Source organism: Phalacrocorax aristotelis, chromosome 7 (genome assembly GCF_949628215.1).
Source record: "Phalacrocorax aristotelis chromosome 7, bGulAri2.1, whole genome shotgun sequence".
Lineage (NCBI taxonomy): Eukaryota > Metazoa > Chordata > Aves > Suliformes > Phalacrocoracidae > Phalacrocorax > Phalacrocorax aristotelis.
This window is the reverse complement of record NC_134282.1, coordinates 6,315,496-6,342,917: the sequence shown is the minus strand read 5'-3', so window position 1 is coordinate 6,342,917 and position 27,422 is coordinate 6,315,496. Positions and strand designations below refer to the sequence as shown.

Here is a 27,422-nt window from a genome sequence, read left to right as displayed (position 1 = left end):
GAGATAACTGCTTTCTGCCTACACACTTTTACCACTACTCAGTATAACTGAGGACTTATAAATTCTTTATAAATTAAAGGAAATTAACCACAGCACTCCCAAACTGCGAGAACCACCTACACCATTTGTGCATTGTTCTATTAATAGTGGCTAAAACATTAGCTCCTGCAACTAGGGCATATATTAAAATGGAGCAGAATTAAAAAGATCAGAAGCTGGCGTTCTTTTCCTGGCAAATATGTGGATTTGGAAGGACTAGATACTTTTCAGTTTCAAAACAACAATAATTTCCTGGCTATCTCCAGATCCCTGACCAGGACAACAGTAGATGGTGATATGTATCTGTAATGACCTGATTCAGTAAAACCAAAAAGACAGACACCCTTGTCCTCTGTATGTTTCCTCAAGCTGCTGCGATGCTATCAGGAATAAAACTTTTTCATCATTCACTTTTGTGTAACAGACCCTGTGCTGGAATTAAGCTTCATTTTTCCTTCTAATTCTCCCCAAACTAACTGAAACCATTTTGCGACTAGCCCCCACCCCAGCACTTCTGCTTGCAACATGCCTAGGAGCCTTATTTAATCTCACCTGCAATCCAATTAAAAGCCTCTCAAAAATTCACACCTGTGCCAATTGTAGACTCACATCACTGCTTTGTAGTCATTAAGTCTATGAGTTAACGTTTTGATGAGTGCAACTAATCTAGTTTATCAACAAAATGCTGGAAGGTTTATGTGCTAAAACAAGATAATCAGTATTCATGCTTCAAGATTTCAGCAGGGGTCAGGAAGGAATTATCTTGTCTTATGAAGCATTTTAAAATGGCTAATTATGTTTGTTCATAAAATTTGGTCCTAAAACAATTGAAATCAGAGTAAAAGCTTTTGAACTTTTAACTGTGAATGACTAATTTGGCTGAGGTGTTGATTTATTTCAGAAAGTCTTGTGTTCATTTTATTCTTCAGTAAAGACCAAAAAGATACACTTTGAAAATACAAACGCAATCACGTATAAACCTCCATCTCCATGTTGCTTGCAATGGTTCGAAATATACTGTTGAGAGGCAATAGCTGATGAACCTATATTTCTGTGTATGTGTGTGTGTGTGTGTGTGTGTGTGTGTGCCACCTTATTCTCTGAGACACACATGACTTTAAAGCAGTAGTACCCTCAGCTTGCAGAACTGAGTCAAGGTTGTTAAATATTAACCGTTTGCACACAGTTGCCAAATATCTCTTGCAGATCCCAAAGATACAGTATTCACATAGTCTACAATTTTCTCCTTTGCTAGGGGTATATTTATAAAACAGAAGTTTCTTCAAGCTCATGCAGCAGCAATCACCTAGCAATGGAAAACTCACCTAGAACCTTAGACAGATGAGGACAAATAAAAACAGAGAAATGAGAAAGAGAGAAATACTTGTAATTCAGCCAGGAACCATTTTTTTCTTAATGGATTCTTGCTCCCAATCCACCCAGAGTAAATCAACAGGCATGTGGCACGTACTACAGATAGATCAGCCGTGGTAAACATAAACAGCTGCACATATCTGTTACACAGGTGCTTGGTTTTAGACTCGTTGGATGGCCAAAAGCAGTCAGAGTTTTTGGCAAATGCCCATAGTTCCACGGATTGGAAGAGAAAATACAGTGAGAAAGCAGTCAGCTGGCACTAGCACTTTCCACAGCAGCCCCCGAGCCTGAGCCAAACCCGCCGGTCTCATTCCTCGCCCCATATTCTGAATCACTGTCAAATTCCTAAACTTATTTTGCAATTCAGTGGGAGTTTTTTTGGCTGGAACTATTGGAACAGAGGAACTGGGATACTTAGTACCTCTGTGTACAGTGTTAGGCCCTGCAGTTGTTGATCATTCCAGGGCAAAAGTGCTTGTGTGGGGTTATTATGGTCTGGTTTTGGTTTGGTCTTTTCCCCTTGGTTGATTGGGGTTTGTTTTTTTTTTCCTCTTGGTGGTTTTATTTATTTTCCCCTTGGTTGTTTTGGCTCAGTTCCCCCCACCCCACCCCCAGCTGGAGGGGAAGGAAGGGCAAGAGCCCTTTGTGGGCAGGCTGGCATTTGGCAGTGCCAGCGCAGGCTGCTCTTTACTGGCTGGACACGCTGCAGGTGTAACTGAAGTACGGTGACGTTTATTATGTCCCTCTAAATAGCTGCTGATGTTGCAGAACTGGTGCTGAGCCAGTAGAAATGCATGAACCATAATCAAGCCCGAGAAGACAATGTTATAATATTGACAGAGACAAATATATATCTCTCCACTGTTAATGTTACCTTCAGATTAGTCTATATGATATCTGCGTATGACAATGGGCCAATCACTTGCTGATGATCTGTTGTGATAGGAACATTAGAGATGTCTACAGAGATCGTATTAAGCTTATACATCATGAAATACATATGCGTTTTCCTGACAGTTCCATCACTTTTTCATAATATAAGATAATTTTATCCCCAACGCTTTACTTCAGGAGTGTAATTCATTTTTTTATTATTATTCTACATTGCAAAGATACCTTTCCAACTATGAGCTGATACAGATTTGCCTCTGCCCCTTGCTATTAAGAGATGCATATGAGTTGTCTATTCATGAAGATCTAAACTGAGCACATGTATTTATGTGTTTACAGAGCAGTAATCTCTGCTATATAAATAGCCTGAGCCTCTAGTGACCAAAGAGGGCCAAAAAACCCAGGCTTCCACTTAAACAGAAATTTGGCTTTATCAGTATGATAAACCTAGAGCAATGGCCAGGGCTTAGGGCTACAAGGCCTGAGCACTCATCCCAAGAATCCAAGCTATGAGTGTAAAATCTGCAGTGGGGAGGAAGCCTGGAAACCTTGGAGGGGTCTTAGTTCTGCTAGAGACGACTCTTGGGGTTTGAGGGCCCCTGTTCAAAGCCAGAAAGCTTCAACTTTGGTTGGTCCAGGTATGCAGACCAGGGTGCCCTAGACCAGGTACCCTGAACATCCCGACTCCTTCAGTTTTTGATAGTCTAGCAGGAGCACAGATAAGATTTCACTCAAATAATGCTTAACTTTTTACTGAAAACTTATCTAACCCAAATTCCTTTAGACAAAACATTTAACGTGCAAAAGCTGGTGGTTTTAATTAAACAGAGTTTTGCTGAAAAGTTTCTGACTTCAGTCCTCTTATGACTATCTCTAAAATACGTGTGAAACGTCTGTAATTTAATCAGTGTGCTGTTAGCTTATAAACCTAATGACAACTGGTTCAATGCCAGCATTTTTGTTGGCACTGCAGTTCATTTCATTATAATCTTTCAGCAGCTCTGGGACTAAATTCAGATTTCTTGTTCTGGATATCAAGAATGGTAAGAAAGACTCAAATACTGTCTCTGGTTTCACAGAGAAACCTTGGTTTCTTGGTTGCTTGCCTCTTTTGAGCCAAAAGAAAACATTAATTAGCAACATTACATCTTCAGTGAGGTTTGGGTGAGATATTCCTCTAATATGTAACCATCATTTTAAGCAATGACACAGTATCCTCAAATAATTTCCAGCATAAGTTTTTTTGACCTTTAGTTAGAAACTACCCACAATGGGGACTGGTCTTTTTTCACTCTTCATTACCTTATCTACTTACATCCAAGTACTTAGGGTTTTCCTATTTTTGCATAAGTGTGGGATATGAATGTATGACTACATGACATATTGATTTCATATGAGTGATAAAAGGAGATATTATCTCCCAGCATATGAAAAAAATACAAAGCTAGCAATTTATTCATACCAAGAAAATCAGTAAAACCACACTTCAAAAAGTGGTTTAACCTTTATTTTAGCCTGCTTTGCTTTCCTCTTCCCTCCATCCTATTCGCTCTTAAGAATGTCACAGGCATGGTATGCATACTGTGGAAAGGATATTAGTCTTCAGATAGACCTTATCCAGCCTAGCTCACAGCACATGCAGACAAAGGACGCCTTCCCAGCAAAATACTTTATAGACTGCTTTGCCACCTGCCCTTCCCAAAGGTTACTTGTGCATTTTAATTAGCTCAGATTTTTTTCCCCGTTGTTCAGGCTGATTAGATAGAGAGTGAAATATAGCTAAGAGGAGGATATCAAAAGAGGCAAATGCTGCTTTTAAACATGCTTAAGTGTTGCTGGTGCTGTCAAGGCTCACTGTGGCAGATCAGCACCCAACATGCCTATGAAGCACACCACAGAAATAAAATGGGGAGTGCCAGAACTGGCTCAACGATGGGCAGAAAGTTCATCCCCCTGTGGCTTTTCTTTTTTATTCTTCAGTAGCTCATCAGGAACATCTGATAAATACCCAATACACTGTAGACTGACAGAGCTCTCCAACTAACTCTTAATAGCAGTATCTATGCTACTGTATGCAATTAGCTAATTACCTGTGGTATAAACATGAAGCATAAAGGGTGTTTTTTAATCCCAGATAATCTCAAGTTTTAACCAGCTTGCTCAAAAATGACCAGTTTTTTTGATTGTATAGTCTTTGGAAATACTGTGCTAAAAACTGGTCTTCCATAATTTAGTCAGGAAATAACCATATTCTTTGGAAATAACTGAAAAGATGATAAACTATCATCTGTTGGAGAATTTGGCCTTTCTGCAAAAATAAATCCTTTCAGTGTCGGGATCCTGTGTGGTCAAACTGATTGCCAGAAAGAGAACACTCGCCGTTCATTATCTAGATCTCTTTGGTCTACTCAGTTCGAGAGGAATTTTATAAGAGCTCACAGTCACTAGAACAGAAGATAGATGCGCTGAAATGCTATTACATTTACAGAAAGCTTCAGGATCATTTATTTATGAGACGAGTTGTTGCTTTTACATACTCCTTATGTTTATCAAATTTTTGGCATTTATTCTTCCCAGTCGGGCCAGTGAAAAGCAGCTAATTAAGGTGTTATTCAGGCGTACAACTTCCAACGCCACCCAGAAGCAAAGAATTATGAAGAAGAATTATCCAAGGGGTTTTTTAGAAGCTTCTAATAGAATCAGCTGGAGTAGGTAGAAACGGATCCAGGAGATACCTACTTGTATTGCAACTGGAGCTCACTTGACCATGTCAAAGAGCTGGGTACTTCCCACCAAGGTCACAACGTCCCTCTGCAGTGACATCCTTCCCGGCCTTCCCCAAGAGGAGCAAGGGCTTTACGGCCAGCTCCCATTCTCCTGCTGAGAGCTGGCTGGCCCAGCGGGGCTTTCATGGCTGCTTTCTGGTGAACCTGCCGACATGCAGATCAATGCTCTTCTGCAGGTATAAAAACTTGCCCGTCATGTTCCAGTAAACGTGGGGCTGTCCCTTGACTGGGAGGCAACTTGGTGGACAAAACATATCATAATTGGAGCTTACGTCCATGGCAGAGACTTTTACCAGCTGAAGACAGTGGGTGCCTGACCAGGGAAAGCTGAGAGTCCATTACATTGCAAATCTGTAGGTCTTTACTCCTTGACAAACGAGGGTAGCAGAAGCAGAGATTTCTGGCTTGATTCACCATTGCACTTGCACACAGAATGCTGATGATTTAGGCCTTCACTGTGTAGTCTGAATACTCTCCTACCATGGCTTTGTCCTACAGATTTGGCCATAAAAAGGCAATGATTTAGGCTTTAATGGCAGTCTTAAAACTTTTTGGTCTAACAAGCAAATATGATTTGGTGCATGTGGCAAAGTTATTATCTCTTTATGTTTATGTCAATTAAGTTATGTCTGAAGCAAGGTTTAAGTGTGGTGGCACTGCAGTTAAAGATCAAAATCAATTGTGTTTTGCGTGGCAATACTGTAAAACACTGCTATTTCTATTTAAAAAAATCCATTTTTCTAAAACAGATTACATTGTTTCTTTGAAGTGTGAATTTAAGCAGCTAGTGTTTATAATAATATGTAGATCACTAATCTTCAGACTTTTATCTCTACAGTCCTATTTAACAGTGAAGCTTCAAAGGGTATAAATGCCTTATATGGTTTCCTGAGATATGAGGTAAAATAGAAATGAAAAATCTGGGGAATCAAATTTATACACAACACTTTTTTAATTTGCATACGGTATGTAACGCTAGTCATGTTAGAAGGCTACCTGTACGTCTGCCTGATGAACAGTAATATGGACATACTGGAAAGGGTAAACATATTAATTAGAGCCTGCACATCTCTCCTTCTTGCTAGTGTAATCATTAAATTGATTTTTCCAGTCTGACATGTAATTGTTCCAGCGATGGAATCCTGCTTTCCACTCTCGTTCTGCTTCATCAATATTTCCTGTAAAACATGAAATGGGTTACATTAATCTAAATTTGAATCTCTTTATATGCTAATTGAAAAATAATTTTGATTATCAGTGTCATTTGCTCCAAATACATTATAGGATGATCTTTTACCTCTTTTCTTAAACCTGGAATGACTGAAAATTCTGTGATTAGCACTTTATCTTTACATCAGGAAGGAAGGACTGCAAAGACATCATTCTGGCACACAGCAGGGTAGTAAATATACTGATCTATGTACTTGTTGTTTTTGCATAATATTTGTCTATCAAACTTGTCATTTTAAAGCCACTTTTAAAAAAAAAACTCCTCAAAATATTACTTTGGTTCAGTATACTCTACACTGAAACCTACGTACCCCAAAGACCGTGACGTGCAAACTGAGGTAGGTGGTTGTAAAGACGCAGTGAAATCACAGCTTTGATCAAGGCAACAACAGTATTGTCATTAGTTTCAATGGATGGCCAGGATTTTACCCTACTGTGGAATAAATCTGCAAGTTTAATGCGTAAGGGGCACAAGTTTGGAGAAGGAGACTGTAAAACGTGCACTATGTCAACATGAAACAATCTTTTTTTTTTCTTTTTCATTCTAGCCTGTATTTGCCAGCCAATCCTGTGTCCCAAGGCAATATTTATTGCCAAATTTGTTATAGATGTCAGAGCAGAGGGTGAGGATGAGAAGAGTAATAAAAATACATCATTTTACAAGGTTCCCAGAGTATTTTACAGACAGGGATCACTTCCTCCAGTCCCAAAAGGTAATTAATGCTAGGAAGAAATGCAGTGACCTTGCAGGAACAACCCATACAACTAAAAGAAAGATAACTTATGTAGGCTACATTGCATACTGTGGCTTGTTATTTTGGACTGGTTGTAGACCTTTTTATTAAAGTTTAGAAAGTGTTTATAATCTATGAATGCTTTTATTCATTCTGGACCTAATTATCTCATATTGTCCCATATTGACATAGCTTGCTTCCAAAAAAATGTGGTAATTATGTTCACGAGATAATAGTTCTGTGGTTTCTTTATGCTCTTTTGACTTTATGTTCTTCTGCTGCAGTAGAGCATAGGCCCTTTGCCTCCATAAATACACCCTTTTCCCCTTTTTTATGATCTGCCAGCACTGCAAGTTTAACTGGTTATGTGAAAATGAAATACTTGTGTTTTACACATCAGTAGAGAAAATATTCTGGAAAGAGAGTTAACAGATTCAGAGACTTAGTTTGGAGAAGCATCCAGCAATTTGGTTGCTTATCTGCAGTTTAGCTCAACATTTCCAAACCTTTTTGGTCTGGAAATCCAGATGGCAATTTAATGAGACTTTGAAATGAGATTTACATTACTTCTTGGTTTCAGTGAGACCAGAAATAAAACCAAGATACTTTTTCTTGAGGAGGTTCTGTACTTCTGATTGTAGTCAAAAGGGAAATCGTGAAGAACAAATATAAGAAGAAAAGATGATTAACGACACTCCTCTCCCTCAGTTCAAAGACGTAATAAGCTTCGTTACATTGGAAACAAAAGAAGAGTTCAGATAATTTTGAAAATTTTTCCGCAGGCTGCAATTGTCACTAAATCAAAGAGGATTCAGAAATGCTGGTACCAATAAACCCACATTTTTATTCCGAAGCTATGCAGATATGACTCACAGAACTATGGGGAGAAGACATGCACAACATTTTACTTTCCTGACTCAAAGAACTCGCCTTTGCATGTTTCTTAATTTAAAGATGTAGCCAGGGTCTCGGGTAAAGCCAAATTTTCCACTTCTATCAAATAGATTGGTAATTCAGTGTATGACCCAGTACTAGTATTTCCTGAAGAAAAATGCCTCAGCAGAGTTTCTTGTATTACTCCTGACTATGGGTCAGTTTTATTTTTCCAGGCAAAGCGTCCACATACGAATTTTAAAAATTATGTAATTCTTTAATTATTCAGGTTTAGATTTGTTTGAAGTCTGCCCAAAGACCCTAGAAACTGGAATACCTCTACCATACACACAACTTCAATTAAAAGTCACTGTTCTAAAGTATAAATTATGAGGCATTTCAGTGCTTCTTAAAGATCACAGTGAAGAAGTGAGTCAGCTAGCGAAAGCAGACAAAAAGAATAGCCACCATTATGAATCTAAAAGACAAAAAGTGTAAGGAAAACACTGAAATAAGAACTTGGATTCCCATTTGTTTGGTTTTTTTCAGTGATAAGATCCAAATTGAAGTCACAAGTCAATGCATCCCATTATCACCAACACCATCAATCTCTTTGGAGCAACCACCCATGACTTAGATGAGCTGACAGCGAGAAGGCAAAAAAAAAAAAAAGATTATAGAATTCAACTTGACCAATAATTACAGCTCAGAGCACTGGGTTACTACAGTGGGCTGCAGTACTACAGAAGTCAGCTAATAATAAAGTGAGGTTATTTTGCTATCTGCAGTCATTTAGGCAAGCCCAAACTTTATAGTAATACCAATTAGCCTAATGCAGAGCCCAGTGAAGTTTACAAGGAGGAAAGGGGAGGTTTCTGCAGGCAGTGAATCATACCTCAGTACTCAGAAAGGTCCCAGTTTAACAGACCAAAGGAAAGGCAGGCTTTTTTTGATTCTTTAGCAGTGTCAGTGCAGACAGCTGGCGTTTCTTCTCTTTCCACACAGGCATACTGCCCTTACTTTAATGGCATTATAGCAACGCTGAATTCATCTCCGTACCATCATTTGTCGAACTGCTAGATGTGCCAATAAAGTGCTAATCTTAAAAGTATTTTTGTGATATTAAGATTGGGACAAAGGCCATATAGCTGTTACGATACAGTATAATTAATAAGGGATGACAAGTTAGAATTAGTTTTTCTGTCCTCAACAGCTCATAAATGCAGGTACCTGCAAACTTCTTGATTCATTAGTATAATAAAGGCTATGAGTTTATCTATGCTGTAGAGTCTAATGATGATAGTTTCTACAGAAATGTTCAGAAAGGAGAAAAATAACACCTATACTTCAGTATCTCTATTCAATGTCATTTAATCGCACAGTCTGAATATCAATGCTTTTTTTGACCACAACAGCACATTGGTTTTCATATGTATTTTTAAGGACTTCAGAGTTTTTAAATTTCTTGTTATTTACTTCTTCCAGAAGTCAATAGAGCTCTCTGGGAGAAGAAATATTCTAAGGGCTGCTCTCTCTCCTATAACCTCAGATGCAAAGGTATTATACCTCATATACACCTATTATACTCTGCATAGACACCTATTTTTTATATATATATATATATATATACACACACACACCTCTAGCTCATTGCCCATAGGCGCACTGCGTACAATCTTGCTTAGTCGGTAGCTACAGTAGTATTGGCGAGGTTACATTTGACTAGGTTACTTTTCTGCATGCACCATGAGTGCAGAGTCTAGCTCTGTGAAAACTGAAAACTAATTCTGATGGTGAATTTTCTAATTAGTCACATTTTTAATGTTCTTACTATGCTGAGTATTTAGCTCTATAGAATCGAGATACTATTTGGAGCATCACAGCAAATACAATTATTTTCGTTATTCACTGGTCAAGAGGTTGAACTTTTTTCTGTCTCCACATTCAAAACCTTTTTAGGGTTGTTTTAGAATGTATGTATTTAAATCAGCTCCTTTGTTTGATTTCTCTATAGATGATATATGATGCAGTAATATCAAACAAAATAGAAAAATATGTATTAGGCACACTAAAATAGTAACAGAACACAAATGGAAAGCTTGGCTGCCTGCGGCTTTCTATAATCAAGAGGAAACGGGCATATATAAATAGTTAGGGCTCTAGATGCGTTAGAGATTGTGTTAAGGATACAGAGTCCAACATAGATGCTTTTATAATTACCATATGATTGCTTCAAAAGCTACTTGAGTCACTTACTGTTTACTGTCTCTCTAGTGTGTTTCTTTTAGAAGAAGTTCTGGTGATTGTCCCAGTGCTCATACCCTCGAGTGAAATGTTAAATGCGGAGTGCTCCCAGCTTGTCTTAGGGTGAGTGGGAACAGAGGGTATTCTCGGTGCCTTTGCAATAGGGTTGAAATCTGTGTAGAAGTTGTGCCTAGTTGGAATGGAGAGCCCACGTAAGGCATGCCTAGGTCCTGTTTACCTGGCTAGTGATTATTATTGAGAGAGACAGAAAACTACATGTTTTGACCCATGTCTTCAATTATACTTTTATATATTGAAATTGAAGGGGAAGACATTGAGAAATATTCCCAAAATCATACACACTACTCTAGAGATATAAAGGCCAGTATTTTATATATGGCTGTTATGGTGGTTGTAGTGAGAGAGGCTTATTTTTTTCTTATTAGTTTTCTCAATCCTTAACCATGACAATTTTTCTGGAACATATCCCATTTGGTTGCTTGAGGAAAATGGAAAAATATCTAACTATAAAGATGGCGGAGATTAAAAATTTTTCACTTTAACTGCTTCAAGGAACCTATCTTACCCAGCCTGTTATGGGAACAGGCTTGCTTAGATGCGGAATGTGTTTGGAGATGGCCATTACATGCAGAGAAGACCTCAAGGGGGTAGCAAGGCTTGTGCCAGGACTGGATGAGTAACTAAAGAAGTTGTTTGTTAGCAAGCACATCCATGTCAAATTCTGACCGCTTGCCACAATGAGAAATCCCCTTGCAATTTCTGCAAAATATGTTGGTTTGATTGTCCTCTTTGGGTTCTAACTGATGTAATTCTAGTTTGTCCATCTGAACTCTACCTGAACTATAACTTGCAATAATGATACATAAAATTTCCTTACATCTTGCTCTCTGTCATCTTATATCATATTAAAGCAACCTTCTTTTCTAAGAATATTTCAGTGGAAGAAGATAGACCCTCAGAAAAGGAGGAAATGCATATATGTATGGCATACACTGTCCTTCGGGCATAAAAGCAAATAGGAAATGCAAAATAATACTTCAGTGAAGAGAATTATTACAATATATAAAGTATTATGTTTGTAAGCAGAATCTTAAAGGTTGCTTTGTTAGAAATGTATAAGAACATTAATAAAGAAAATTAATGTAAAACCATAGTATTTCTGTTATAATATTTCAAGGACTGATACATGTGGATACATGGCGAACCAGCACTACTTCTTGAAAATATTCTTGTCTCATTTCTATGTTTGGATCCAGGCATCTTTCCTCTTGCTAAGAATATGCTGAGGAATTTCTTTTAATTAAATTATGTAAATTTATGTTTTAAATTACTGAATATGGCAAAATGAAGTATTTATGTCTCCTGGCAGATCCAGAGTGTTGCTTCATCATCCCTCACACTGCAGGACCATGCAAAGCAACTCTGCTGTCCTGCCAAGATGTGCTTTCTTCTGCTCCACCACATTTGGAGCAGCATCCTCACCCAGCGTTTGGTTATGCACAGTCCTTTTGCAAGATGCACATTATTCAATAGAGGTTCACAGCCAGTTTAAAGAAATATGTAAAATAGTTCAGTTCTCCTGGCTCAGCATAAAGGGCTTGTCATAATTTGAGAAAACTCCCTCAAATCCATCCATAATTTGGTATACCATGATTTTAAAAGTCACAGAGTATGCTTTATAAATTATTCATTTTACCTACTGATTTTGTTTCTCTTGATTTAATTGAAAAACATCTTTTGAATTGAGAGGGGATAAAAGTTGAGCCATAATACAGTTATAGCCTCAAATGAGGAAGGAATAAATTATTTCAGAAAGAATCGCCTGTGCACCATGAAAGTTTACATATTTTTAAGACTAACATTCAAACTGGAACTCACAGAAAGCTTGTAAATTACTAATTAACATTTTAAAAGTGTATCTTATACTTGAAGTGAGACTTCCCCCAAGTCAAAATAGGAATGCAGTCCCAGAGCTGCAAAATCACTTTATAAAATTAATTACTTTTGAAATCCAGAAGTACAGAGGCTTGGTCTGTTCGGTGGGCTTTGTAAAACAGTGGCATCGGGCTTTTAAAGAAAATACGAGTCCTTTGTGTTCAACTAAGCCTGAAGTTCCAAACAGCCTGATATATTTTTCTGGGCAGTGAAATCTCAAACACATTGTATACACAGTCAGGCACAAATCAGTTCTGTTTTACATAGGCAAATCCTGAAATTTCTTGGTTGTCATCCATGCCTGACAGTCTAGATATAAACCAAAGGTGCTCTCGTGCGAGATGTAGAACAGAATCCTCTTTTGGCAGAAGCATCACACTTAATATCCTCTGTGGATTAGCTGCATAATAATATAATCCCTTAAATAATAGATGATATAATTCCAATATAACACCCCACAATGTACTTTAGATACATGAAGTTTATAAAGGGCATCTACAGCCTCCAGAAATCCCAGTGCAAGCTCCCAGTTCAGCAGTATCTTTCCTGCTCTCTCCAGGAGCCCAGAGCCAGGCAGTGCTGACCCTTGCAGTGGGTAGCTTGAGAACAGAGATTTGCAGCACTCTCAAATGCCTCACTTCGTGGCTTCACCTGCACTTTGGGGCAGAGAATCTCCACACGGCACGAGCCCTGGGCCTTGGCCTGTCCCCAGGTTTCGTCCTAGTACATAACAGGGTGGTGAGCCCATGGCCAGAAGCACAGAGCACATTAGAGGGCAAACCCTCGCCATAGCATGGACACTCTTGTCCAACATCTGAACATCTAGAAATTCAGCTGCAAATAGGAATGTAAAGATTTAAACTAAAGTATTACATTAATATCAAATAATCCTTGTATAAAAGTTATGTAAAAACACCTATAAAGCATTTTTACCTGTCATTTCCAGGACTTTAGGATAAAAAATATTCCAGAATCGACAGTGCTGAGCACGCAATTTTGTCAGTATCTCTGCAGTGTCGGTATTTAATGTCAAATATTTTTGTTCAGTACTGGTGAAGACTGGCCATCTTGTTCCATTGATCAGGGTCCCATTTGGAGTTCTACATGAAAAAAATAAACATTTCATTTGAATGAGACATTATCTGAACACATCAATAAAGCATTATTTGTTTTTTATTTAACAGTTATTTCGGCTTAAGTAAGTTAGTTTAGAATTATTGAAGTGTACCTTTGTAAGCAACAGGGGGAAAAAGGAAGATAAGTTTGATTTAACTTCATTCAGAAAAATATAAAATTATTTATAATCCCTTTTGGGGTGTTCTGGGTTCACATAAGGGAAAACAGTTAATAAACCACCACGTACAAGCTACACTTCTTGAATTTGGAGATTCTCACAGAAACTGTAAATTATTACAGATGACTTAAAAACAAACCAATCAACCAGTTTGGGACGTTGAGTGGCTTATGTGTTAGTTTGAAATAATAGACTGGACTAACTAGCTCAGATAAAAATGCAAGTAAAGGTATAAATAATGTCTAAACTTTGAAAGCTATATTGGGAGAGAAAACAATTATTCTTCATTAAGAAGGAGCAGTTTTCCCTTGAAGTATTCTGAGTCCCATCAGTGGGGGGGGGGGGGGGCCCAAACAAGCAATCTGAAACCTTTCAGAAACCAGAAAGAGGTACACAGCTCTTGGCCCTTTATGGAACATGCTCTGCATGTTAAAGGATCACAGCTGTTAGTATCAAAATAGTTGTGATAAATATTCCTAATACAACAGAGTTGATAAGGTTGTAGGGACAGACACCCAGTATTTCCCCTCAAAAAAGGGCAATATCTAATATCTATATGACTAGAGAAAAAAATAATTTGTTTAAGTGTGTAGAAAAAGAACAAAATGGTGAGGATTGCATAGGGAACAAATGAGACTGAATATGATTTTGAGAAGAATATAATGATCTGTGAATGTTTAAAGTACAAATCTGTGTCAGCTCAGATGAGGGTAAGACTACAAAGTAAACATGCTACTGCAGTGCAAGCACAAGGACTCCTTCTCTAGAAGCTGCTATCAAGGAATCTGTGATTTAGGGAAGAACAACAGTACAGGATGATTCTTTGTGGGATAGGTTAAGGGGCACTATTAGCTAAGTTAATTTGGTTATTTCTACTTTTCACCAGGACTCTTCCCAGAAGGCAGCAGTGAAAGAGGAATCCAGGGTGTGGAGCCCACTTGAGTTCTGCTTGTCAAGAGCGGGAATAAGGTACCGGGTGTAGGTGGGAGCAGTCAGAGCACAAGATTCAGCTGCTGAAATAACATCAATATCTCTTAGTTCATTCACAATGAATCCAGTTTTCAGCCCATGTTTTAATATTCTGCTTTACTCTGGAGTCTTTAGCACCAGGCACTGGCTGCTTACGGAAACATAATGTTAGAGTAAAAGACCCAGCATGTCATTTCCTGAATTGCTTGCTTTACTATTTTTTCTTTACTAATTCGGCTCTGATTAACCTATGGCACCCTTTTTAACTGCACATTTATTTGCAGCCCATGAGAATGATGACTTAAACAGAGCTGACTTGCACTTCAGTTCAAGATCAGAACGCTAATGGTGCTGTCAGTATTCATTTAACAGCTTTTATGCTATGAAATAAATCATGACATTCCACATTATAATTTACAGGTGTGTGGGGGATTATACAATGGCTACAGATGTATTTTACTAAAAGTGATTGAAAGAACTGTCAGATGAACACAGCATTTTGAAATATGTGAGCCTGCTGATTATGACATTCTCCCTGAATTTCTAGGAAGCTGACTGTTCAAAGAAAGGTCCAGTAATTTCCTTCTTAGCTCTCTTACTGAAAATTTCCCAAGTTAAAAAGTAGCTGCCCATTACAGCAAAACAGAACACATGAGTATAATTTTTAACTGGTAAAAGAAGTTATGATTATAACCTTGTTGTTCTATCACAGCTACTGTTCATTTGTTCTCGCTAATAACTTCACAATGAGAATTGCAGTGCCCAGAATAAGATGTAAAATTCCCTGTTCTTTGCACCAAACTCAAAGGTTAATGGTATTCATATAGAAAATTAAAAGTATTGTGAGAATATCCTTACCGAACACAAAAGAGTCCAATACACTGCACAACCCTCTCTGTTCATCTATATGTGAGAATCTTTGCTGTTAGATTATAGGAACTTGCTTCTACTGAAACAAAGCTTAAAATTCCCATGCAAGCCTTCATTCGGTCATCTCTATCAGTTCCTCAGACTTCTCTTTCATCTTCTGGTACTACTCAATCATCCCTTCTTCCGTACGTCCCAGTTTTGCCCACCTCAGTGCTGCCAATGGAGCCTGAAAGAGTGCCCCGAATGGGCACCTCCAGGATGAGCCTCTATCTTGTGCATGTGCCTGTCAAACACGAATCACCCATCTCAGACCTCGTCCATATCTATAAGCTCTAATCAGGGAAGATCTTCATTTTGTTTAGGGAAAGTGAGAGCTTCACTGAATATTTTAGTAAGACGCTAACGTCTTTTCTACATGCTTTTTAATGTTTGCAGGAGCAAGTCTTATGGCAATTAAGAAATACAATTATTTGAATTGCTCCCAGAGGAGAAATGCAAGAAAGAAAGGAAAAAAAACCCAAAAGACCAAACAATCTGTGTTTAAACTTTGTTGTAAACATAATTTGTTTCATTATTTCAGCTTTTTTTTTTCCTTTGCATGTGCCCTGAAGTTATAGGATGGATTCTCTCCACTCTCTGAGACTAGTACAGCAGCTCATTTATAGTTAATTATTTCATTAAGTTGTGTCTTTAAGGCAGTCAAACTTATTTTCTCATTAACTTGAAAAAGAGTATCTTTTTGAGCTCAATCTCCAGTAAAGCTGCTTTCATGTTCCACCTTAATAGATATAGGTGCTCTCAGTGAAGTTCACAAGCCTGTTTTAATCTTGTGCTGGGTGGAAGTTGCTTGATATTAAGCAGCCGTTACTAAGATCAGTTTCTTCCCCTTTTAGGTATTGTACATCCATAAGTGTCAATAACATTTAATTCTCAAGACTCATTTATAGTAAATATACTAGATTTGACGTAGGATTGAAAAAGGTTTTAGAGGAGCTTGTTGGCTGATAGTTCCTGTATATTTAATGTTCATCTTCAACAACTTTAGAAAGAGAAAGTTAATTTGGTTGAGATAGAAAATGCAACAACCTGAACACAGTTCTGTTAATCATAATAAACACATGTATGCATTATTTACGTTATTATATATTACCATTCTCATTAACATGATCAATATAGCCTGAAATACAACACTAGCTCATTGCATGTTTATTAACAGTTACATAGCAGAACTTTTACAGATGGTTTATCAAACACATAAACACAAAAACACAAAAACTTAATTCTTCATCTAACTTTGGGGCTTTTTGGTAAGAATTCTGCTATAAAGAACCTGTAAATTATCCACTTTATTTTTGTGAGTGAGCTCTGAATAGATTTCACTTTGCTGTGGTATCACCATTTAACAGACAGGTTCTTCTGTAATGTTAAACTATATTTTGATGTAGTCCACAAAGAAAAATTTTCTGTGATAAGTCTCTTGAAAATGGTTTTAGGCATCATTTACCTTCCTAATGAGTGTTGTAAACACTAACTGTACCACATGCTAGCTTGGATTGTCCCAGGCTTGCACTGTATTCCTATTTAGCTGCTCTATTTGTAAATGGATCAGGTTAATACATTGTGTGTTCCTCTAGAGGAAAATAAAAACAAAACCCACATCATTTTAGCCGTCTAACACAGATGAATTATACCAACCCGAACTCACAAAGAGAGTCACAGGCTGAAACACAATTTTACCTCCAGTCCCCAGTAGCTCCTGCCTCAGACAGCCTGCCTGGAAGACCCCAGACAGGCAAATATTTGTTCTGCCTGGCTGAAGCTGTTCATAGAGATATTGCTCCCTGAGAGGAAGCATACACTAATTCCACCTGAGCAGTGTGTTATTGCTCTTAATTGTCTATTCAGTTGCATCTGGCTTCCCTCTGACCTGCTCTGAGAAGAGCTCAGCAAGCTCGTTTGCCTACGGTTCAGCCCATAGAGGATTTCCTATTCCTCCCCATTGTGTGGAGCAGCAGGAAGGTGGCCTCTCCGTGCACAGCCTGCCTCCCTCCTGCTTTCATCAGGGCAGCAGCAACCTCACCAGTCACAGACACTTAGTAAGGCAATTTCTTCCTCGGTACCTTCTGCAGGTTATTACCAGACTGGCATTTTGCTGGCATGTGTCTCGTTAGCTGAACGGGTTGCCCACTGAGACTACTGAAAAGTTATGATAATGCTGCTGTACCCTCTGATTCCCCCGTGCAGTATGAATTGAAATCAAATAGAGACCTGTTCCTCCTAGGTGTGACTTTATTGACTTCACCTGGGCTGTAACTGCTGATGCTCATTTTCAATTTGGCCCCCTTTTCTTTTAAACAGCTGGTTTAAAGGGAGGAGAGAGTAAATGTGAATCATTTTTATTAGCTTTCCTGATTCCATGTAGCTATCAGGCAGTGCTGGCAATCAGCTGTTTTTCATGGGATGGCATTTTACAGTGTGTTACCATGGGCACACAATAACAGGGAGTGGGAATGGCCTGTGAGCAAATGCAACAGCAACAACCACCCTGTCTCTTGCACATTTTCTACAGTTGCATTACAAAGCCTTTAAGAATTATGGAAATAGTCAGCTCAGCATCAAATAAGAAGCATACTGCAAATGTTTCACCCCAGGGGTACCTACAGGAACGAGGGGCAGTTCTGTGATCGAAAGGAGCTGCCTAAGCTCACGCAGTTGTACCTGAGGTGGCTTCAGAGCAGCCACGTGAAGGCTACCAGTAACACAGCGTGGCTTCCACCCCTGCAAGCACCCATGCAGCACACCAGTGCAGGTACAAAACCTGATAGCAATTAATGTAATTAATAACACCTTTGTGCTTGTAGAAATACATAATGAACTGCTTTTTCTGTAGCATTTTAACCTTTGGCTGTATGGTCTCCTATACATATTTTCTGCCAGGTGAAAGGGAGTAAGACAGCACAGGGCAGAGAAATCCAAGGTTCAGGCAAAATGAACCAAAGGATGGACAAACATCAACTGGGCTATGGTATCAACAGTTGATCTCAGTGAGTAAGGGGCTGGAAGCAGATTATGTGGTTTACAACAGAAGCGAAGGTGCCAAAGTAAGAACTGGTACCACAGGTTGGGGTGTCACTGCAACACAAGTAAATATGCCTGCTTGTTTTAATGAAGCTCCAGGTAGATTAAAAAAAAATAGGATGGTAAGAGCTCCTGGATAACATCATCATGTGACGGGTCTCCGTGAAAGCTCTGGCCTCCAACTCTGCTCCCCTGAGGGATGGGCTATGCCAGCCTTTCGCACTTCTTTCTGCAGTATGACCAAAGCCTGAGCCCTTGCTGATGCCTCAATCAACAAGCAATCCTGTTGACTACAGAGGAGTCACAACGGGGATATCGTATGCTTCGAGGAAGCACCACATGATTTGTATCTTAAAAATTTATCTCAGTTTTACAATTGCTTTATTAGAGGTTGTGTCATGTAGAAAACCTCCGTTAATCGTGCCGGCACTAAACAACATACCCAATCAAAGCATCGAAATTCATCTAATCCAAATGGATGAACCTTCCTCCCCCCCTCAGCTTGGAATAAAATACTTTGTTGTTTTCCTTCTTTTTCCACTTGGACCGAAGGGCACTTCCAATTAGCGGGAGAGCTCATGAGGAGCACCAGGCACGTCTGTGTTGCCTCAGCCCTCCAGAGCACTGCTTGCTGCAGAGGGGTGGGAAGTGTTTGCAGCATTAGTCAGGCAAACATATCCAGATGTCTCACATAATTTCTAAAGGCCACAATGCCTGATATTTATACCTATGTTCATTTTCTTATTACAACACAACTGCCAGGTTGATATCAATTTTGGGCAGTGGCGTGGTCCCCAGGGCGACGATGGTGTAGCGACAGTGCATATTTGTGTAAGACTGCTTGGATGGTACGACTGGGAGCTGAACAGATACTTTCCAGCCCAGTCTTATTAAAAAGAACAGATTTTACTGTTAACTACAGGTTGAATCTTCTCAAACCCTGAAACAATTTGGCTTAGTGCCGGTGTCTTCATACCAGGCTATTAGTTTCAGGTGGCTCACTGTTAAGCAGACACCGGAGAGGGACGTGAGGTTGAAGACTCAAAGTCCTTAACCTGAGGAGCAGTCCTAGCTATTGGAACAAAGAAAACGAACATATTCTGGAAACTTTCCTTAGAAAAGTTAGCAAGGGAAAGGATGAAGAAATATCTGTAACACCTGTGAAAAAATATTAACTGTAAAAACATCCCCAGAATTTCTAATTGCTGTATAAGCTTTCCATTCAGAGACTGAGACCTGTATAAATCTGAAAGGCTCTCACTGCATGAATACGTAGATTGCATCTGATGCAATATCATCATCAATTTGGTCCATCTATGTATGATTCAGTATAATTAACTTATTCTTAAATATTTTTTTTAAAGACAATTATCCAGAACATTTTCCCAAGTCAGCTAATCATCTTCCACCTACTAAAATGATTTGAGGGACTCCCTGGATAAAATAGTTATATTATGCCAAAATATTTAACATTAAATTGTACACTTTGAGGCTTTTTGTTTTTAGAAACTGCAAAAGCAAAGACGAGATGACAGGGGCACTTTTCTGTCCATTATCCAAAGTTTATAAATTGGCCCATTTGGAATAACAAGCAAGGGGAAGTGCCACTCCTAAATAAGTGAATTGGAAAGATGACACGCTATCACTTCACAAATACATATATTACTTTTGATGTCACTACTGCTACCGGTTGGTGCTCTTTATACATGATACGGCATAACAAGTTACCTTGGTAGTTTTTATTTGAGACAGCTCTCCAGAGTATTCCTTAGTATCAGCTAATCACTAACCATTCTATCTATTGAGCTGATGGACCCTCTGTACAAATGCGCTGCCACACTTGATATTTTGTTTTAAAATATTCTCTTAAGGTCTTTATCCTCTTAGACTAATGGGAAAGACAGCAGCTATCTAATCTATCAGCTGGAAAGGGTGAGTGGTGCCATTTATAATAACCAAGCTCTCAAAACTACTATACTGAAAGGTGACAACTCAGACAGGGGTATTGTCAGCCTGTGCAATACTGGGTGTTTGGAAAGCACCCATGATTATCTGTTTTATACACTAAGCTTCCTTGCAGCCTCATGGCATCAGCATTCTCAAGGTATCACACCTGTGCTCCTGTGGCACTATGAAGAACTGGGGAACTTAGGGAAAAAAAAAAATGGTCATGTTTAAAAACATTGTTTTATTTATTAGAATTTAATTATTGTGAGGAAATAGTAAACAGTTTCTGAAAAATCTGTAGTAATTAAACCCTTCTCATTTATTTGTACCTTAATAAGATGCAAAAATTGTTGGTGCTGATTCTGCAATGTTTGAGCCTTACTCAGATTCCCACTGTAGTGGATGAAAGGACTCGTATGATTGAGTACTACAAGTCTGAGGGAGGTTGCAGCTTTGAGTCCTTCAAATTATTTTTCTTAAGCAGCTGTTTATGGGAAGTTCATTATATTCTGTTGTGCTCAGTTCTCACTCACAGATCACATGTGAATTCATAACCTAGTGACTATTAAGTGTCCCTGAGCCACAGCAAAAGGAAACTGCCCTGCAAGTTATATCATAGGTAAATATTATTTCTTCTGCTGATCCCTGAAGAAACCTGTAGGATCCAGCTGGCACACTTTTTAACTGACAGAAATTGGAGAAAGATCATTGCAGCTAGGCTTTCTTACACCTTCACAGGCTAAATAAAGCTCAGGATATGCCTTCCAGATTCCAGGTTGGTGACAGCAGTTATGTGTTTAAAAGTCTTAAACTATAAATTATCGCGGTATGCACTATTACAACTGATATCAGTTTCAGGAAATGAAGCAACAAGCTGCTGCTTCTTTTTTGGTCTTCTTGTGTTCTGCTCGAAACAGCCTCATGAAGGACTCATAAAGTTGAAATGACTCTTGCTTGTGCATGTGTTGGTACTTGTTTGTGAACTCCTGCTATAGATAAGGGATTGCAATGAAGGTCTTATGGTACCGGCCATAAATAATGTAGTATTTGAGAAATTTAGATCCAGGATGTTCTGCCTTAGCTCTTTGGGCACGCTTGCAATGCATTTAGGAGCTCAGTGCCTCAAATCCCTGGCTCCTGGATTGGAGTTTGCTCTGGTATCAGGAGTAATAGTGAGCCGGGTCAGCTGAGCCAGAGCTAATGAGCCCTTCAGACCCTGCCTGTGTGTTTCTAACCTCCTGGGCTCACGCTGGCACTTCTGCACATAGGTCTCCTCCAAGGTGAAAATGTTCCAGCAAAGCTCAGTGCTATTTCAGGAACCCCTGCCCCAAACCCCACTCTCTTTCCAGCATGTGATGAGACGTGATTATCATACAAGGTCTGGAACAGCAGTCCCACTGCTCTGTCCAAGAGTCATTAGCACTAGAAACCTGACAGTGAGTTAAAATGTCCTTTCCTGAGCAACTGGTAAAGTTAAACATGACCAGACCTTTCTCTAAATTTAGCTTGAATTGATAACATAGATCCACGTTGATTTAAATGAAATCAACGTTGTCCCAATATCCTCTAGGTCCCTCTGAGTGAGGGCTATCAGACTTGTGTCTCCGCTCCTCTCAGTGAGTCTATGCTACAGTCCTGAAGCCCTGACAGTCAGAGACACCTCAATATCTCAGATGGTACACCCCAAATACATGCATGTTCTGCACAGTTTTGAAGAGGGTGTAAAGAAGAGACTGAGACCATGCTGAATCTGACAGCTTTCTCCTCACAGAGCATTATTTCTGGCCAAAGAAAAGAAAGCAAGCTCTTAAAATTGAAAGAGCCTGTGATGCTGGAGGCTGTCACAGTGAGAAGAGCGTTTGGCAAGAGGGAAAGAGAAAAAAAAAACAACCCAAAAGCAGTGAATAGTCTTCAACTTCAACCTAATGGTATGACTTCAAGAAGACAAAAGATTTGAAGTTAAACTGAGTTCAGGGAAATGGGTGAAATTTTGACATTAATGTGGAGATAATTTTAAACCATCAAAATATGTTTTATCTTGTCTTGCTTTAAGAAATACTTATCACTCACTCAGTGTGACGCTCGCAGTCAGACTGAGCTGAATGTGACAAGTGTCTAATATAACATACCAACAACATACAGTTGTCATTTACACATTTAGATTATGTATTGGGATAAAGTCGTAAAGAATTTTCAAAAGCATTTTATTTCTTCTGCTTAACATGCCTTGCATCTTATGTGTTATTTTGTACGGTTTTGAAGAGCAGTCCAGCACTTTTTGAGGTGAATCAACCTACTGGCTGATCCAAATCCAAACAAATGAAACAGACTGATTGACTTCAAAAGCTTTGGATCAGGTCCCAGCTGGAGGAATACCTGTAGCTGTTTACAAAAGAAGTTTCTCTCTTCCTGGACAGAAATCACAATGATGATTTCATACCAACTCCAGGTTCTGGTGTGAATATTCAAAGTTCATATTTCCATCACTTTTGAATAAACATGAGAGAGGCAACACTATAGCTTAATCCTCCTCTATTCTAAAGGGACATCTTTGCCTTTCTTTTTTAATGTTCCTGTGAAGAATTCTGTAAGATCCTTATGCCCTTTCATATGGTATTGGTTTTAGCTTTCAAGGACCAATTTTCAAAGCTGTTATTTTTTTAAGCTTTTGGCTACAGCAAGAAATCAAATGCAACTATAGTTTTTAGTCTTGCTTTTAGTGGTTGAAGAGGGGTATCTGGAAATGGAAGAAGGTGCTGAACCCTACTGAGACCTTGAAGGAGGAAGTAACTTCCATAGAAGGTAAATAAAAGAATAAGTAGACAGGAAGGCACATGGCGCTTGCCCTTCTACTCATCCTTTGAAACTGTCTTATCTCCTGTACAACCTCACTTCTTCTCATGACCTGGAAACACATAAACTTAGATAGTAACTTAACCAGAATTGTTCTTCTCTGGGACAAACCTAAAGTGTGTAAAGGGTGAGAAAAATATTTTTATTGCCATGGAACCATTAATACTGTGTTTTAAATTCCTAGTGGCTTTGGTAAAATTTATCAGCCCAGCTGGTTGTAAGAAAGAGTAAATACTGTACCCGTATGTATATGATTGCTGTTCCCATCTCTTGCTTTCTCTCCCATTAATAGAGTTCATCCCAGACACTCAGAAATTGTTAGATAAATGGATTCAAGGCTTTTCTTATCTCTAGAGACCAAATTTTCAATAGAGACTGTGTGGGAGGTACTAAACTATGATATAATATTTGATATTTGCTTTCAATTGTAATTGCCCTGATCATTATTTCTTTTCAAGATGGATGCTCCACATAGCCCTGCACCGAATAAAATAATCTAGATTCATTGTGTTGTGGTGGACTTCACCATGGTAGCATTTTTCTTGATATTATGGTCACTGTTTTATTTCTGTGAACTGTAGGAAGAACATGAGTCACAAACTTCAACTACCATGTAATCTAGGCCAAATTGAGCAGTCCTATAAATGAAACCATTAGATAGCTTTCAGTAGCATAATATTGCTTCATCTGAAACAGAACCCCTGCTACTTCACGATGGAAATGTAAATAAGAACCTCTAGTGTTCATAAACCCCCAAATAAGATATTTTTTAAAAATATGATTAAGTAATTTTGTTATCTCTGTTATAAATTCATTGTAGATTTGACATCCACAAGTGGAGATCGTGTATCTTTCTACGATAAACACATTCAAATTATGTCCCAGCATTATAACATCCCATGAATCTGATTTGAACTACATTCTCGCACAAAGAGGGAGATCTCCAAGTAAAAACATTTGGACTGAGATTCATGAAAGGCATGCTCTCAAGAAGAAATAGTATGTAAAGAGGGGACGATATCTGTGCCTCTTCAAAGCCCTTCTCTTTCAAAACTGAGGGGGATTTTCTGGAAATTATAGTATGCAGACTACTTCACAGCTGGGAAGAAACAGCTGTTTAAAACTCTAAGCATTTCCAGGTACATAGGAAATTCACTTGGAGGCTACTCCTTGAGAACAATATGGTGAATAACATTCATGAGAGACACATATTTAAAACTTCATTAGTTAAAATAAAATCACGGTATTTGAACAGCAGCTCCAGTAGAAAAGGATCTCTCTGGTGTAAATTTGAGGCAACACTCTTTAGAGTTTGTATTGTATGAGATTAGGAAGTTGTCTTATGTTCCCTCAAGGAAAGGTAGAGAATACAGGTGGCAGCCAGGGATGTCTGGGAAAGCAGATGATGGCAGCTTTTAATTTTACATCTGCGCTAGCATATAATTGTGTAACATCACTAACTGTAAGCATGAAATGCCTGATCCCTGCTTATGCAGCTTCTAGATTTATGGGGACAGAATCTCACAAATCCTGTGACTAAATTGCTAACTACATATGCCCACAGCTGACTACTTTTGCAGATGATTGAAAAAAAAATTGAACACCATACTGAGCTACCTTCAAAAATATGGTGCTGGTAACCTCTGCTGCTCCTCATTTCCTCTTTTCTCCCCTTTGCCACTTCCCTGAAACAAGCCAATCTCTTGCATTGGAGAGTAAATTAAAATGTGTACCGAAAGGTTTCCATTCTTCATGTGAAATTTCTCAGTAGGACTTCAGATTAGTGTTCCAGAACCACCTGGAAAAATGGGGTTTGCAGACCTTTTAAACTTCAATTTCTGTCCTTTGATGATGAAACAAGAAGTAAGCTGCAGAAAAGCAGCATGGAAGAAGAAGAGTGTCCCTAAAAAGCGGATTAACTGTGGGTGAACACTAATTAGAATTTCACAGTGACTTCTGCAACTATGTTTACATGCCTGCAAAAGTTATGATATAGGGAAAGTAATCCCTAATCCTAGATTATCTCTGAGGTGCATTGCTCTTACATGTGAACTTGCCTAGCACATAACTCATAATAAATTCAAGCATGTATTTCTTTCATTTCACTGTCACAAATCCTTTCACCCTCCAAAATGGTCAGCAAGTCTCTCAGATATTTTCTTCTCTTATCTTTCCATCTCTTTTTGTTCTTTATCTCACCTTTATGTCTTGTTCACCTAGCCTCTTGCATCAGTTAGCGCTTCCCTCTCTTGCTCTCCCATGTTCCTTACTCATGTACTTTCCATTAAACACTAATTTATTTCCATCCAGGCTTCTTATTCCCACTCCTAAACTTGACGTAGCAATCATACAGTGTTTTTGTTTCAACTCTTGGAACAGTTGTATCTCTTCATTCCTCTCCTTTCCCTGAAATTTATCCATGCAGGCTCTTTGCCAGGTTCTGGGCACAGCAGGGAACCATCTCTCCAGTACAGGCTCTTCTCCGTATCTCTGTTGCAAGAATTGGAAAAGCCACATCCAAGATACTTCCCTTTCTTCTTTTACAGGGTCAGCCAAAGGCAGCATAGCTCTACAAAAACCCACCTCAAAGAGATTCACTTTATCATTTCTTTTCTTGTGCCTGGGCGTCCATGCTTGTGTGTCTGCCTCCAACTACAGGTGCAGGGAGTTCACCTTGCCAAGTCCCTGGACTGTGCGTTATCACTGGTGGTTTCAATCCCACAGCCTTTGACAATTGTATTAGAGCTTACCCTTTTCTATAAAGCATCACCGGTGTTATATTCAAGGAAAACCTTTGCATTATAGTTTTAGGTTTTAGTTTTATGTCTCGTTCAATTGCTCCTACAATATTTGGACATTTCCTTAATAGATGTTCTCAGCTCATGTTTGAAAATAATAGTTTGACTCATCTGTTGTAAAGAATAAAATCTGTGTAGATGGAATTGCATTTGCCGCACATATGGAAAGTAACAAGACATCTTCTTGTAATTTTGCAATATTTCTAATAATGTTAAACCAATCCAAACAATTGGTATCCCAGACCTATTTTCAAAAGATGACTGAATCAAAAACTCCTGTTCAATTTTGAAATTCAATGACAGCTTGTCAGTTTGCAAGCCAGAAGGAGAGAGATGACTGCCAAATGCAAGTCTCCAGTTACTGATTTTTTCCATGATGCACTATTTCCAAATAGATTGCTAAAAAGATGTTTCCGTTACTGCTTCTGAATATAACAATATATACAGACCCTGGAAACATGATGAGTCATTTTTAAGAACCCCAAAACCAAAAGTGGAGAAATAGAAGTAAGTTTCCTAAAATTTGACCCTTTTGTCGTTGTTGTTTATGACTATGATTTCTGTCACTTTTTTCATGGCTCAGAAATGATTCCTGTGAAAAAGAGCGAGTGTGAGAATGCATGTGCCCTTTTGGGTCAAAATTAAAGCTTTGCTTTTCCCTAACATGGGAAAGGAAGACTTTCCATATAAATTTTTGTATTTTTAGAATCTGCTGTCATGATTTGTTTATATTCCTTCTTTTTTCGCCTCACACCCAGAAATCTTTTGTTCTGGATTCTTGACCTGATCCAGTCAAATCACTAGTTAAGATGACAAATGGTTTATTCTGGATAAACATGAGATGCCAGAAGCAGCAGCCTCAGGGAAAGCCTCTTCCTCGTCCTGCTGAGCTACACCTCCGATGTGTTTGAAGACCCTATGAGGACCAGCACCAGGTCCCAGCTGAGCGGCTCCAACCCAGGCACCTGCTTCTGTTCCCATGAATGTGGGCTAATCTCAGGAAGAAATACTACCCACAGCAAATTTCTTACCATGAAATGGCTTAGTGGTACATAAAACTTCCTAGTTTCTGAAGTATTAGAAATTTAAAAGTGTTTGGAGTTTTTTATTTTCTTTTCCCCAGTATATTCATTTCTTTCCATACATACAGTATATAGGTCCCCAGTTCATCTGCTGTCTGGACTCTATATGAGGCTGTTGTTTTTGTTCTCACTGTTCTGAAACTACTCACTATAAACATGTTGTGATAAGTTAGTAACAAAAGCACTGAAATTTATTATATGTCTACCAGTGGAACATCAGGGAAAGGCAATAATAACCAGGCAAAGTGCTTCAGAGCTTTAGTGGGACAATCAAAGCCTCACAAATTCCCCTAAAACATAGGAGGAAATATTTCAAAGGCTTCACTTTATAGAAAAAGCTGCAAAGATTTGTCTCAGCAGTTGAAAAACTGGCATTGAGACAAGTTTTGCCAGTTTCCTTT

General features: G+C 38.7%; 1 protein-coding gene across 2 annotated transcripts in view; it reads right to left on the bottom strand.

The window, feature by feature from the left end:
- Positions 1-1,405: 1,405 nt before the first annotated feature.
- BCHE (butyrylcholinesterase) overlaps positions 1,406-27,422 on the bottom strand; it is a 59,749-nt gene continuing 33,732 nt past the window's right edge. For both annotated transcript variants that reach the window (XM_075098554.1, XM_075098553.1), the window contains exons 3-4: positions 13,064-13,230; positions 1,406-6,271 (exon numbers count right to left, since the gene is read on the bottom strand). In XM_075098554.1, coding sequence (XP_074954655.1) covers positions 6,144-6,271; positions 13,064-13,230 — 295 coding nt within the window. In that variant the 3' untranslated portion in view covers positions 1,406-6,143. The remainder of the gene's footprint in view (positions 6,272-13,063; positions 13,231-27,422) is intronic.